The sequence below is a fragment of the Chlorocebus sabaeus genome, chromosome 23 (genome assembly GCF_047675955.1).
Source record: "Chlorocebus sabaeus isolate Y175 chromosome 23, mChlSab1.0.hap1, whole genome shotgun sequence".
NCBI classification, from domain to species: Eukaryota; Metazoa; Chordata; class Mammalia; order Primates; family Cercopithecidae; genus Chlorocebus; species Chlorocebus sabaeus.
Genome location: NC_132926.1, coordinates 24,604,954 through 24,619,211, shown reverse-complemented (window position 1 = coordinate 24,619,211; position 14,258 = coordinate 24,604,954). Strand labels below are relative to the sequence as shown.

Sequence of the window (14,258 nt, the reverse complement as noted above, 5' to 3'; positions counted from 1 at the left end):
GAGTTCACACTAAATAAGATTGGGAAATGCTGAAATAGAGTTTAACATGTTTCTTTACTGTAAGACTTTTGAGACATAACAATAATAATGGACACTGACACTCTTTAAGGTGGGGTGTGACATGTTTTTTCCAAACTTATTTGACCAAATTTTGTCAGAATATCTAAAAGGCTTGGATCTCACTGACAAATGTAAAGAAATACTGCTCTTGTCCTCCTAAATTTGGTAACTCAACTCCTTGAAAGTTCAGACTAACTCTATTTTCAGTCAATTTGCAGTGAAACTAGTTTTCATTTGCAAATAGCCAGAGCAGTTTTGCCCAAAGCATAGAACAGCTGAGTGACATTCTAAACATATTGAGATTTCAATATATTTTGAGACTATTCTTATAACAAATGTCATTACCTAACAAACAAGGCAATGAGACCTATTAGAAAGTACTTGTGGCTTTGAACTTGGAGAATTTCACTTGATGACTTAGAAAGGCAGATGAATTACTGCCAGTGGGGCAGGGCTTTGTTTGGTCTGTAGATCTCTAGTCGGTGGTTTGAAAAGCTGTAAATGATCAGATATGGGCATTTGTAGTTGGGAATGCTTATCTGCAATTAGGTACTTTCTAAATGAAATACTTATATTTCCCAGCCCAAATCATACTGTGGATCTAAACAATCTAAACTCCTAGCTTCTGATCCCAGCACTGAGGAAGAGGAGAAAGAGTAAAAGAATTGCCCAGCGTTAGCCATTAAAAGAAAAGTTTAAGGAAAGAACTGGAGAGGGGCAGGGCTACCCTACAGACAGGCAGTTAGGATATACTGACCTATGCTTTATCTCATTCACTGCTTTATACAGTGATTCCACCAACCAATTTGTCTATAATAAGGTCTATGGTAAAAATCCAGTTAGTCACAAAGGTGCTATTAAATGAGATGAGGTAAAATGGGTCAAATTGTTGCATACATTTCTCCTTAATGGTATAGATATCAAATGTGTAGACAATCAAATGTTATTTTAGTTCAGATGTGAGGTGACATAATGTTTGCTTTCTATCACCAAGAAATTCTAGTTTTCTCTTTAACGACATCAAAATGGCATTGAGCATAGTAATAAAGAATATAAAACCATGAAAACAAAATTTGTATTGGGAAAGGAAATGTCGTACAATAAACATTAAGTCTGATTAAATGTATTACATTAAGAAATTTTGTTTAAGAAACAAATACAGGTTTAGTAAAGGAAGAACGTGGAAGCTTAGATTTCCACACACAATTTCCACACTGTTTTAAGTAGCAGGATCTCAATTTGCATAAATTATATGGATAATTGAAGGAAAAGTGTATTGGTTGGTGACTATTTCCCATCATCAATTCACTTTGTACCTTAGAGATCTTTTACCATGATCTCAACTCTGGCAGTCCTAATACTGTTCTAAAAAGGCCTTCTCAATCCCTAACTGGGTACTTACCAGGAGGTTATGTCACAGGTGGGGTTTTTTTTGTTGATCGTGAATTAAATAAATTCCACATGCTCTTAAATAAACTTCACAGTTTTCAAGACAGCTGCTTGAGCCAAATCTGGAAGAGCTCTTCCATTCTGGGACGTGCTTAAGTCACGTGTATATATGTGTAGAGTTTGGAAATGGCATCAGAATGTGTGCACATCTTTGTTGATACATGTTTAAGTCTCATGTGAGCTAATAGAATCTATGCAATTCTGGAGACTATTAGGTAAAAATGAGTATCTGTATATGGTATAGAAAATAATCTTCTATGAATAATATTCTGTTTGCTTATTTCTATCCCCCAAACAGAAAACATTCAACAAGAACAATTTTATCTATGTTTATTTAATTACAACAAAGAACAATGTATGCCAAATGGAAAAAAATACTTTAAAATGATAAAATATTTAGAAACAGAAATGACTAAATTTAGCTGAAGGAATCACCCAGGTGCCATTAAAACACATTTGGAACTTATAATTTGTTATTAGTGTAAGTTAAATTTAGCAACCGAGTCCAAGTTCACTAAGAGTTGTCAAAATACTTTCAAAATGTTACATCAAAAATTGACAACATCCATAAGTATTACATAAACAGCAAACAAAAAATCATTTAAAAAAATGTATTCTGAGATAAAATAAAAATCACACTATGCTAGATTTATACCCCTTTTCCCCTCACATACAATTGTGAGGCTTCAGTATTTTGCATGTTCCAGGATAAAGTAATAATAATATATGTTGATGCAAATTTCAGCCATTAAAAATAAACTACTTAATAACTTAAATATTCCTACAATGAAACATCCAGACTCTAGTTTCACTAATGAAAATTTTATGAAGACATAAATTGCATTTGGTTTTAACTCCTCAAATCATGACTGAAAAAACTTTCAACAAAGAATTCTAGGCTTTTTTTTTTCTCATACCAACTGACCCAGAATATATTTTAAGAAATGTTTATTTTCTGTGCATATTTGTTTTAAAATTATAAATCCCTGAGCACTTTTTCTTCTTCCTCCTCATCACTGTCAGTGACATTGACTTGCTGGATGCTAGAAGGAGTTGATGTCGGGGCTGTGAAGACATTCTCCAAGGCTCCAATGTCCAGTTGAGGCACAGGGTTTAAGTATTCTTCCCCACTGTGGCTATGACTGTTATAGAAAGAAGTTCCATTCATGTTCTCACAACTCCGAGAATTTTCGCTGTGTGTGCGTTCACTTGAGTAGTCTCTAAAAGAATAGTCTCTATTTAAAGCTGAAAATATAGCCTCATGTTTTTGGTACCTGTCTTCATAATAACCAAGGCATTCTGGCATTGAACTCGGAAAATTTCCATAGCCAAAGGGAGGCCGACTATAAGGGCATGTACTGTAGCAGAAAAACACAAACAAGGAATTAGATCTTGCCCACATACTGCCTTGCATACAGACTAACAGAGCAAGTTAATGAATCCTCTTCGGGGCTTGGAAAGTTCCTTTCTGCAACCACTTCATGTATTCCTCTGCTCTTTTCCCACTGCCCAGTCCCCATCCACAAGAAACCAGCACTGTTATCTATCATTAGCCTCAGGCTTCTTACCTTTTGACAACCATGATAACAAAATTGCTTACTCTGGTCTTTCTCTCATGATGCCTCATACCACATAAGGTTTTGGAAATGCAGATGTGTGCTGAGCTACGCTAAGAATTGACAGTGGCTGGGCGTGGAGGCTCACGCCTGTAATCCCAACACTTTGGGAGGCCGAGGTGGGCGGAACATGAGGTCAAGAGATTGAGACCATCCTGGCCAACATAGTGAAACCCCATCTCTACTAAAAACACAAAAAATTAGCTGGGCGTGGTGGTGTGTGCCTATAGTCCCAGCTACTCAGGAGGCTGAGGCAGGAGGATCGCTTGAACCCAGGAGGTAGAGGTTGCAGTGAGCTGAGATTGCGCCACTGCACTCCAGCCTGGTGACAGAGTGAGACTCCGTCTCAGAAACAAAAACAAAAACAAACAGAATTGACACTTAGTAAACGATGCACTGGTGCAATAGTTGTTTTTCCTGGTATTTGAAAGGAAGCTCATGGTTGTTGGTGGGGAGGGGGCCGGGGAATGTATAACTAGATTGAAATCAAGAGATCCAGAATATTGAGGCACTGAAACAGAAGACAACTTAAATTTTTTCATTGACATTCAATAATAAAGTAAATTTAAAACACTGTTACTACTAGAAAGATTTAAAACTGATAGTAAACTATGGTCTTAAAGGTTTTTTCCAAAACATTTTTTGGAGGGCAGGAATGTGAAGAATCAAAAAGACATTTTGCAGTTTTACAAATTATGGTTTTTTGGCTGGGTGCAGTGGTTCACGCCTGTAATCCCAGCACTCTGAGAGGCCGAGGCGGGCAGATCACAGGGTCGGGAGATCGAGACCATCCTGGCTAACATGGTGAAACCTCATCTCTACTAAAAATACAAAAAATTAGCCAGGCATGGTGGCAGGCACCTGTAGTCCCAGCTACTCGGGAGGCTGAGGCGGGAGAATGGCATGAACCCGGGAGGCGGAGGTTGCAGTGAGCAGAGATTGTGCCACCGCACTCCAGCCTGGGCAACAGAGCAAGACTTCGTCTAAAAAAAAAAAAAAAAAAAAAAAAGGAAATCCAAAATTTCTGCCACTTGCTGGGCACAGTAGTGCATGCCTATAGTCCCAGCTACTCAGGAGGCTGAGGCGGAGGATCACTTCAGCCCAGGAGTTTGAAGCCAGCCTGGGTAATATAGTGAGACTTCATCTAAAAAAACTAATTTTTTAAAAAGATTACACCTCAAAAATTCTGCTACTCAGACCCATTTGTCAATTTTTTTAAAGTATTATTCTCTTTCAAAGGCATAGAACAGGAATTATAGGAAGAGGTAGAGTCCAACCATCTAGTGACAGATAACATAAACATAATGACCATACTCATCAGCAAAACCCATGGCAAGTGTTTCATTTCTTGCCCTCACACACACACACACACACCCCAACTTTGTTTCTGTACTTTTAAAAACCTAAGTATGACAGACTAGACTTTATCTCAAATTCTGAAACTATGCCCTACCCCCAAATCTTCAAGTACTAGGTACCTTGCTCATGTTAATTATAACAAATGAGGTAAAGTTTCTAAAATTTTTCAGGTTTCCATGCCTACTGCCACTCTTAGTTCAGGCATTTTAAATTTAATACACATGTCCTGAATATACTGTGCTTCTTTTTTTTTTTTTGAGACAGAGTCTCGCTCTGTCACCCAGGCTGGAGTGCAGTGGCATGAAATCGGCTCACTGCAATCTCCGCCTCCCAGGTTCAAGCAATTCTCCTGTCCCAGTCTCCCAAGTAGCTGGGATTACAGGTGCCCACCACCATGCCCGGCTAATTTTTCTATTTTAGTAGAGATGGGGTTTCACGATGTTGGCCAGTCTGGTCTCGAACTCCTGACCTCAGGTGATCCATCTGCCTCGGCCTCCCAAAGTGTTGGGATTATGGGCGTGAGCCACCGCGCACGGCCAAATACACTGTGCTGGCTAGCACAACTTCGCTCATATAGCAGTTCTCTCCATCCATTGAATTCCACAGATAATTCAAGGATGAAAAGAGGCTGACTAATGGGTACAAACATACAATTAGAAGATATAAGTTCTAATGCTCAGTAGCACTGTAGGGTGACTGTAGTTAGCAATAATGTCTTGTGTATTTCAAAGTAGCCATAAGAGAGGACTAAAAATGTTCCCAATATAAAGAAATGATGAATAATGAAGGTGACAGATAACCCAAATACCCTGACTTGATCATTACACATTTTATACATATTTATGACATGTACCCCATAAATATGTAAAATGTTACGTATCAATAAAACAAAAATCTCTCCCTTCCACAAAGCCTTCACTTCAGCTAGAAATAATTCACCCAATAACTATCTTTTTCAGGACTCAGTGTAGGCAAGATGCTATGTAAGGTTTGGTAGATAATTTTTAAAAAAACATAAAATCTAGGTATATATTAGACATGTGCTAAAGTCTACAATGCCAGCATTATAGTGACTATTTTGGTTTGGTAAAGACGAGTTAGTGTTATGTTCAGAGAACAAAAAGATCAATTAAGACAAAGGCAATCCTAGAAGGTTACATGAGTGAAGGTAAAAAGCTATAAAAGCATCATGGTGTAGGGAGAAAAACATTACTTAGAATAGTCCAAATAATAATATTATCCAACAAGTAAGCATTTACTATTTTTTAGGCATTGGCCAAGGAGTGTATATGTTATTTCAATATAACACTGAACGACACTCAGAATGACCCTAAGGGATAGATACTATAAATATCTCCACTGTACAGATGAGGAAATGGAGCTTTAAAAAGGTTAAATAATTTGCTCAAAATGATAGAATTAGTAAGTGGTAGACAGAATCAGCCAATTTGACTCCAGAACTTGTTCTCCTAACTACCATGCCACCCTACCCAGGCTCTAGTTCTAGCTATGCCACGTAAGAACCTGGTAAACTTAAGTAAATCTTACTTTATCTGATCCTTGTATCCTTCTTATACAAAATAGGGATAGCAATGCCTGTTCTGTCAACCTAAAAGGTCTGTCATAAAGAACAGGAGAATATAAGTAATGGAAACTAGAAACACTATTTCAATGTATGATTGGTAAGTCTTAAAAGAAGTTATTGCAATCTTTAGCTTGAGGATTTGTATTTGGTTCTTTTTTTTATTTCTATCTCCTTATTGATATGATATATTCGGTAAGACATTGTTCTCCCGGTTTCCTTTAGTTCTTTGTCCATGGTTTCCTTTAGTTCCTTGAGCATATTTAAAACAGCTGATTTAAACTGTCTAGTAAATCCAACGTCTCACCTTCCTTGGGGATAGTTACTACTAATATCTTTTACTTGTGAATGCCCTACTTTCTTGTTCCTTTGCATATCTTGTAACTTTTTGTTGAAAACTGGATGTTTTGAATATTATAATGTGATGCCACTAGAAATCAAATTATTTCCCTTATCCAAGGTTTGTTGCTGTTGCTTGTTTGGGGTTGTAGTTGTTTATTTGGTTTTCTAGAGTATTTTTATAGACTGTATTCTTTGTTATGCATGGTCATTGAAATCTCTGTTCAATTAGCTTAGCAGTCACAAATTTGACAGAGATTTCCTTAAAAACCTAGAAACAAAAATAAAACAAAAAATATTATCCTGGTCTTTGCAGATTGGCTTTGAGTTGGGGCACTCCTTACATACTTAGCCAAGCTGTTTTCAATTCTGCCTTAGTCTTTACTTCCTGCTTACACAGAGCCTACAGATTAGTCAGAGTTAAAAGCTCGGGGTCTTTTCGTGTGTTTTCTGAACATGGGTCTAGTTCCGGATATGTGTGTGGATTTCATATATATATATAAAATATTATCATTACTTATATTTTTTATATATATAATTTAAGAGATGGGATTTTGCTCTGTCACCCACGCCGGAATGCAGTGGCATGATCACAGCTCACTGCAGTCTCAAATTCCTGGGCTCAAGCAATCTTCCTGCCTCAGTCTGCCAAGTAGCTGAGACTACAGGTACACCACCACACCCAGTAACTTCCAGAGACTTGAATGGTTGGTTTTTAAAAATAGTTTTCACCAGTTACACTTGTTTGCTAGAGACTAGGTCCATGGAGCTCCCTGTGCTGCCATCTCAAAAATGAACTGTATTCTCACTTACCTTTTTAATCATTTGATTCTATTTCTATTCTTAAGCTTTGCTCTTGGATGCAGTTAAATAACTTAGAAACAAGTTGGTCCTTCCAGGTCTTGCTTTTAAGAGTTTTGAGCTGAGCATGGTGGCTCACGCCTGTAATCCCAGCACCTTGGAAGGCCAAGGCGGGTGGATCACCTGAGGTTAGGAGTTTGAGACCAGCCTGGTCAACATGGTGAAACCCCCTCTCTACTAAAAATACAAAAATTAGCTGAGCGTGGTGGTGTGGCCTGTAGTCCCAGGTATTCCGGAGGCTGAGGCAAGAGAATTGCTTGCTCGAACCTGGGAGGCTGAGGTTGCAGTGAGCCAAGATTGTGCCACCGCACTCCAGCCTGGGCGACAGAGTGAGAATCTGTCTCAAAAAAAAAAAAAAAAAATTAGAGCACAATGGCTCATGCCTGTAATTCCAGCACTTTGGGAGGCCAGGAGCTTGAAACCAGCCTGGGCAACAAAGTGAGGCCCTGTCTCTACAAAAAAATGAAAATATTAGCTGGACATGGTGGTGCACACTTGTAGTCCCAGTTATTCAGGAGGCTTAGGAAGAAGGATTGCTCAGGCCCAGGAGTTCAGGGCTGCAATGAGCTATGATCATGCCACTGCACTGCAGCCTGGGTGACATAGTAAGACCCACCCCGTTAAAAAAAAAAAAAAAATTTTGTTGTGACCATAGCAACATTTAGGCTAAGGCTATCTGAAGCAAGACCCTTCTGAGTACCAAATGTTCTGTGCCCCATAGTTTTCCAGTCTAGTTGGTGGGACTATTCCCAGCACTGTGTTAGTGCATGATTGTCAGATACTGTTTTCTCTAATCCTTTCAGGTGGTTCTTTCGCCGCCTTGGGTTGTTTCTTCACAAGCATTCACTAATTAGTACTTCACTGAATATTCAAGAGGGGCCCTACACAGTCATTTGGAGTTCCCTCTGTGTGTAGCTCTTTTCTCTGGTACTCTATCCTGAAAAGTCTAGCTAACTAGGTCTCACTGGACTTGCAGTAGAGACGGGTGAAACCCCATCTCTACTAAAAATATAAAATTAGCTGGACATGGTGGTGGGTACCTGTAATCCCAGCTACTCGGGAGGCTGAGGCAGGAGAATCACTTGAACCCAGGAGGCAGTGCAGTGAGCCGAGATCGTGGCATTACACTCCAGCCTGGGCAAAAAAAGCGAAACTCCATCTCAAAAGAAAAAGAAATATCTGCATCCAGTGGATAGGATGATTTTAGACTCTGAACCAATGTGTGAAACACCTTGGGAATTTTATTTCTAATGAAAGTCACGTAGAGCCCCAGGTAAAAACAAGATTCTTCTGTGCTTTACCTGAATCAATGACAAAAACTTTCTATTCCTTTTATCAAGGTTAAAAAGTCCTTCCAGCCCGGTGTGGTGGCTCATGCCTGTAATCCCAACACTCTAGGAGGCCAAGGTGGGCAGATCACTTATGGCCAGGAGTTCAAGACCAGCCTGGCTAACATGACAAAACTCAGTCTCTAATAAAAATACAAAAATTAACCAGGCACAGTAGCTTGTACTTATAATCCTAGCTACTCGGGAGGCTGAGGAACAAGAATTGCTTGAACCCTGGAGGCAGAGGCTGCAGTGAGTTGAGATCACACCACTGCACTCCAGTCTGGCAGGCAGAGTAGGACTCTGTCAAAAAAAAAAAGAGAAAGAAAGAAAAAAATTCCTTCCAGGGTCTTGGCTTTATAGAGAGGTTTTAGTTTCAGTACCTATCACCACCTTGAACAGGGGAGCAGAGCAGGGTCAAGACCTCATCTCTATTCGCTTCGCAGACATTAAAACTCAAGTTTATGTTTTTTTCTGTTTTTGTTTTTGTTTTAGAGACAGGATCACAATTTGTTGCCAAGGCTGGCCTTGAACTCCACCTCAGCCTCCCAAGTGGCTGGGACTCCAGGCGCGTGACAGCACATCCAGCTTAAAACCCAAGTTTATAACCAATGTAACTATTTCTGAATCTGAAAATCATCTCCAGGAACATTATAACTAGTTTTCAACTTGTTGATCATTTTGGCACATGGTGAGTTCCTTGCTGGTGAGTTCACATAGGTATTAAATTATTCATATTTAAATTCAACATTTCTAGTTAGTTACAGCAGAAGGTATTCTATGTTAACGAAGTCTATCATGTTTTAGGACTGTAAGTTTCCCTCCTCCATAAAAGTTTAGGCAAAAGTTTGTATATGTATGTAGATATGCATTATTATGGAAGTAGTCTATAACTTCCATCAAATTCTCAAATGGGTCTCTGACCCAAACAAAGTTTAAAGAGAATTGCGTTTAACCTTTTATTCACTTGCCTAAAATTTTACAATTTCGATGCTATTTTACAAATCCAGGAATTCTTTGAACTTCCCCTACCATATATCTGAGTGTATTTTCCATATATTTCAAGCTAGTAAATCCCCATTTGTCTTCATCTTTTCTTTATCCCTAATTACAACAGATTTTAAACACATATTTTTTACTCAATGGCCAACAGAACGAAGATCCTACGTATCACCCTTGAATATGAAAGCCCAATATACTGCAAGAAGAAGAAAGAGGAAGGGGTAGGGAGAAAAGAACTAGTCTGAAGAATTAATGCAGTACACAGAAAGAAAGCATTTTGATAAACATAGTATGATGATGGTTAAGATCTGAAGGCAGGAATAAGATGTTAGCCCCAGAGATGGGGAGCAGCACTTCTGAGTGTCCATCTGTTTTGTAAAGTGACTCCTTGATTAAATCACCTAGCCTACTTGATTTTTACTCTACACAGGGCAAAATGAACTGTTTGGTGAAAAAAAACATTTTTTGGTTTTTTGAGACATGGTCTCACTCTGGTGCCCAGGCTGGAGTGCAGTGGTGTGATCTTGATTCACTGCAACCTCTGCCTCCCGGGTTCAAGCGGTTCTCTGCCTCAACCTCCCAAGTAGCTGGGATTACAGGTGCCCCCCACCACACCCAGCTAATTTTTGTATTTTTAGGAGAGACGGGGTTTCATCATGTTCACCAGGCTGATCTAAAACACCTGAACTCAGGTCATCTGCCCGCCTCGGCCTCCCAAAGTGCTGAGATTACAGGCATGAGCCACTGCACCCACCCAGAAATATTCTTTACAGGAGATGCCATTATCAATTGGGAGAAGATAAAAATTGAGAGAGAATCAATTAATTTTGGCATTTAGAGTTTACTGAAATATACTATCTAGACAGTCATAAATAATCTATTTCCTTGGAAAAATTATCATCAGACACATACAGGTATAAGTCAGAAAAACAATTGAAAAATACTATAATTCATAAGGCTAGTGTTCTTTTCTAAAAAACTATGCATAGCTAAATGTTTATAATTGACATACTGCTCTGACATTCTTAAATGAAATAAAATTCAGTATAATAACTACTTAGTCACTTCATTTGGTTCTTCCAATAGCATTATTATTAATTAGCAATAATAGTATTAATGAAAAAGGTAGTTTTTGTCTTCTAAGAACTTACTTTTGGGCAGGCACGGTGGCTCATGCTCGTAATCCCAGCACTTTGGGAGACTGAGGCGGGTGGATCACCTGAGGTCAGGAGTTCAAGACCAGCCTGACCAATATGGTAAAACCCCATCTCTACTAAAAATACAAAAATTAGCTGTGCATGATGACAGGCACCTGTAGTCCCAGCTACTCGGGAGGCTCAAATAGGAGAACTGCTTGAACCCGGAAGGCAGAGGTTGCAGTGAGCCAAGATCACGCCACTGCACTCCAGCCTGGGTGACAGAGCAAGACTCTATCTCAAAAACAAATAAACAAACAAGCAAACAAAAACAAAGAACTTACTTTCAAGAGCTTCCTTTTAAAATGTTCCTTAAAGTGTCAGATAATTTATACATTAACAGCCAAATCTTACAAGCCTTGTCGTGAATGAGTAAGACAGACTTCTAGGATTTAATCTATGTAATATGTAAGGAAACATTACCTGCCCCAACGTCCACTAGACTATGTGAGTTTTTTATTCAAAAGTATATTTTTTTCCATATGATTCTCTGCTAGCAACTAACAGCTGTCAATCAAGAGGAACCATCATAAAAGAAGTCTTACCGATATAGTAAAAAAGACAAATATGAAATTCAAAATCAATCAAACCTGAATTTGACTATTGGCTCTGCCACTGCATAATCTTGATGAGGTTATTTATTAATCCATTTACCAATCCCATTAACTGAAAAAGTAGAGGAATATTATACCCAAGTCACAGGATTGTTACAAAAACGACATGTAAAAATTCTTAGCTCTCAAAACACTAAAACGAAGAAAAATACAACAACGAAAAAACTAGTAACAGCTAGAGTGAGATTGTGGTACACAGCCCATTGTAATTGAGTCTTATTCACCTATCCTGTGAGTAAATAGGGTCCAAGCATTTCCCATATTACAAAATTAATTATATAACAAATACAATTTCCACAATTTTTGTTATAGGCCTCAAGGCTCTAACTAAGGCCAAGTGTTCCCAAATTTATTCATTTATTAAATTCAATCTACATCCTTCATATTATTCTTATATCTAGGAAAAATTTTGTAAAATTCTCCAAAATTCCTGTAAAATCCTAGATCCTAGAAGATAGCAATGAAAACAGATTATCAACCCCCCGGCTTTAAATTAAAAGTCTCTTGAAGTTTGATCCCTTGAACTAAAATACTTAAGGCCGCAAAAGATAAAAAGATTCTACATAAAACAAAACAACCCTAGATAACAAAATTCTCCCTTTCTCCCTATCTAATCCTCTGGTTCCACTTTCTTCCAGTCCTGAGCTAAGGACCCAAAAGCAGGCAATCCCATTATAAATTGAAACAACATAATATATACCTCAAAAGTTGTTTCTATTGAGGTGTACGTATACCCTAGTGGGAAGCAGATTTACTTAAGTAAGAAACAAAAAGAGATTGGTGTTAGACACTTTAATACTCCCATCTCAACAGAAACCATCTCTGTCTACACATTTAACAGTAATTGAAAAGTAAAGGCTAGGCCGGGCATGGTGGTTCACGCCTGTAATCCCAGCACTTTGGGAGGCTGAGGTGGGCAGATTATCTGAGGTTGGGAGTTCGAGATCAGCCTGACCAACATTGAGAAACCCCGTCTTTATTAAAAATACAAAAAAACCCAAAAAATTAGCCAGGCGTGGTGACGCATGCCTGTAATCCCAACTACTTAGGAGGCTGAGGCAGGCGAATTGCTTGAACTCGGGAGGCGGAGGTTGTGGTGAGCCGAGATTGTTCCATTGCACTCCAGCCTGGGCAACAAGAGCAAAACCCCGTCTCAAAAAAAAAAAAAAAAGGAAAGTAGAGGCTAATACCACTCTATCAGAATACTTTGAAGGGAGTTAAATTTCTATCATTCCAAAATGAAGTTACACATTTGTTTTCCCTAGATACTTCCCTATGAAAATGAATTCCTTTATTGGTAATTTACATGGGAAATTTTCTAGTTTGGTAAAAAGGGCACAAAGAGGTAGTATAACTTTGGTCTTGTCATTCAACCTAGGTAAATAAACAATTTTTCACTTAGACCAAGTGCCCTCCTCTATACCCTTGCTATTCAAAGTGTGGTCCATAAACCAGCAGAATTGGCAATTACTTGGGAGCTTGCTAGAAATGCAAAATATTAGGCATACTATACCCCCATATAGGATACTACTATACCCCAGACCCAATGAATCAGAATCTGCATTTTAACAAAATACCACAATTTATATACACATTAAAGTTTGAGAAGCATACCCTCTATACAATAAGCACACCTCTATACATTTGACTAAACAATCTTAAGGTCCCTTATAGTTATTTTGCATGAAAAATTCTATCTGACAACATTAAAGCCTATATTCTTTTTCTTATAGTTATTTTGCATGAAAAATTCTGACACCATTAAAGCCTATATTCTTTTTTTTTTTTTTTTTGAGATGGTCACCCAGGCTGGAGTGCAGTGGTGTGATCTCAGCTCACCGCAACCTCCGCCTCCCGGGTTCAAGTGATTCTCCTGCTTCAGCCTCCTGAGTAGCTGGGATCACAGGCACATGCCACCATGCCTGGCTAATTTTTGTATTTTTAGTAGAGACAGGGTTTCACCATGTTGGCCAGGCTGGTCTCAAACTCCTGACCTCAAGTTACCCACCCACCTTGGCCTCCCAAAGTGCTGGAATTACAGGTATGAGCCACTGCACCCAGCCTGAAGCCTATATTCTTACATAACAAGAGTCAGCTGGAGCTGAGTTAGAGCATGCACTCTCTCTAGCTCCCCCAGTCCTCACCTGGCCCTCTCCATCTATTTATGTTAACTGCTTGTTTCCTATTCAGCAGAATTGAAGAAGTCCCCTTTTAAGTATTTAAAAACAAACAAAAAATGTTGTCACAGGTAAAAACTCATCAGTTGAATGTTTAGGTAAAAGGGAAAAAAAAATGTTAATTTACCTTGATGGGAAGTAGTGAGGTCCGGGTAGGAAGTAAGGGTGATGAAAAGAGAATCTTGGTGGTGTCCCGAACAGTGTGGCTGGATGGCCAAGGGGAGGGGGCTGGTAGACATGTGGGTGTGGAATGGGAGAAGCCTGGGGGATTGGAGCACTTCTGGGACAAGGGGAAACGCTGGAATACTCCTTAGGAGGCTGGATGGTCGAAGTTGCAAATCTGGCATGGGCAGTACTTGCACTATTTGAAATCCTGTTGGTGCTCTCTAGAGAGACAGGGGTCGGTTGCTTCACAGTGTGAGTGCCTTCAGAATGCAGCTGATGAGTGTCTGTCTGGGAAGGCCCAGCAAAGCGTTGGGGCGGGAGTGCTGGATAGAGCGGCAGACTTGGATCCTGGACAGCCACCTGAGCAGCACTGGAGACGCTGGGCTGGAAAAGTGTGACAGGGCTTGGGCGCTGGACTGCAGGTGTGGGCAGCTGGATGGCAGGTGAGGTTTCACCTTCAGAAATAAAAATAGCATAAATCAAGAATCAACTGAGTCATTCCACATTTTT

The 14,258-nt window shown here is 39.2% G+C and overlaps 1 protein-coding gene across 3 annotated transcripts in view; it reads right to left on the bottom strand.

Moving 5' to 3' along the window:
- Positions 1 to 2,372: 2,372 nt before the first annotated feature.
- SOX30 (SRY-box transcription factor 30) overlaps positions 2,373 to 14,258 on the bottom strand; it is a 70,541-nt gene continuing 58,655 nt past the window's right edge. For 2 of the 3 annotated variants that reach the window (XM_038005511.2, XM_008015148.3), the window contains 2 exons: positions 13,711 to 14,203; positions 2,373 to 2,867 (listed from right to left, as the gene is read on the bottom strand). In XM_038005511.2, coding sequence (XP_037861439.1) covers positions 2,486 to 2,867; positions 13,711 to 14,203 — 875 coding nt within the window. In that variant the 3' untranslated portion in view covers positions 2,373 to 2,485. The remainder of the gene's footprint in view (positions 2,868 to 13,710; positions 14,204 to 14,258) is intronic. The other variant, XM_008015150.3, reaches the window with a different exon arrangement.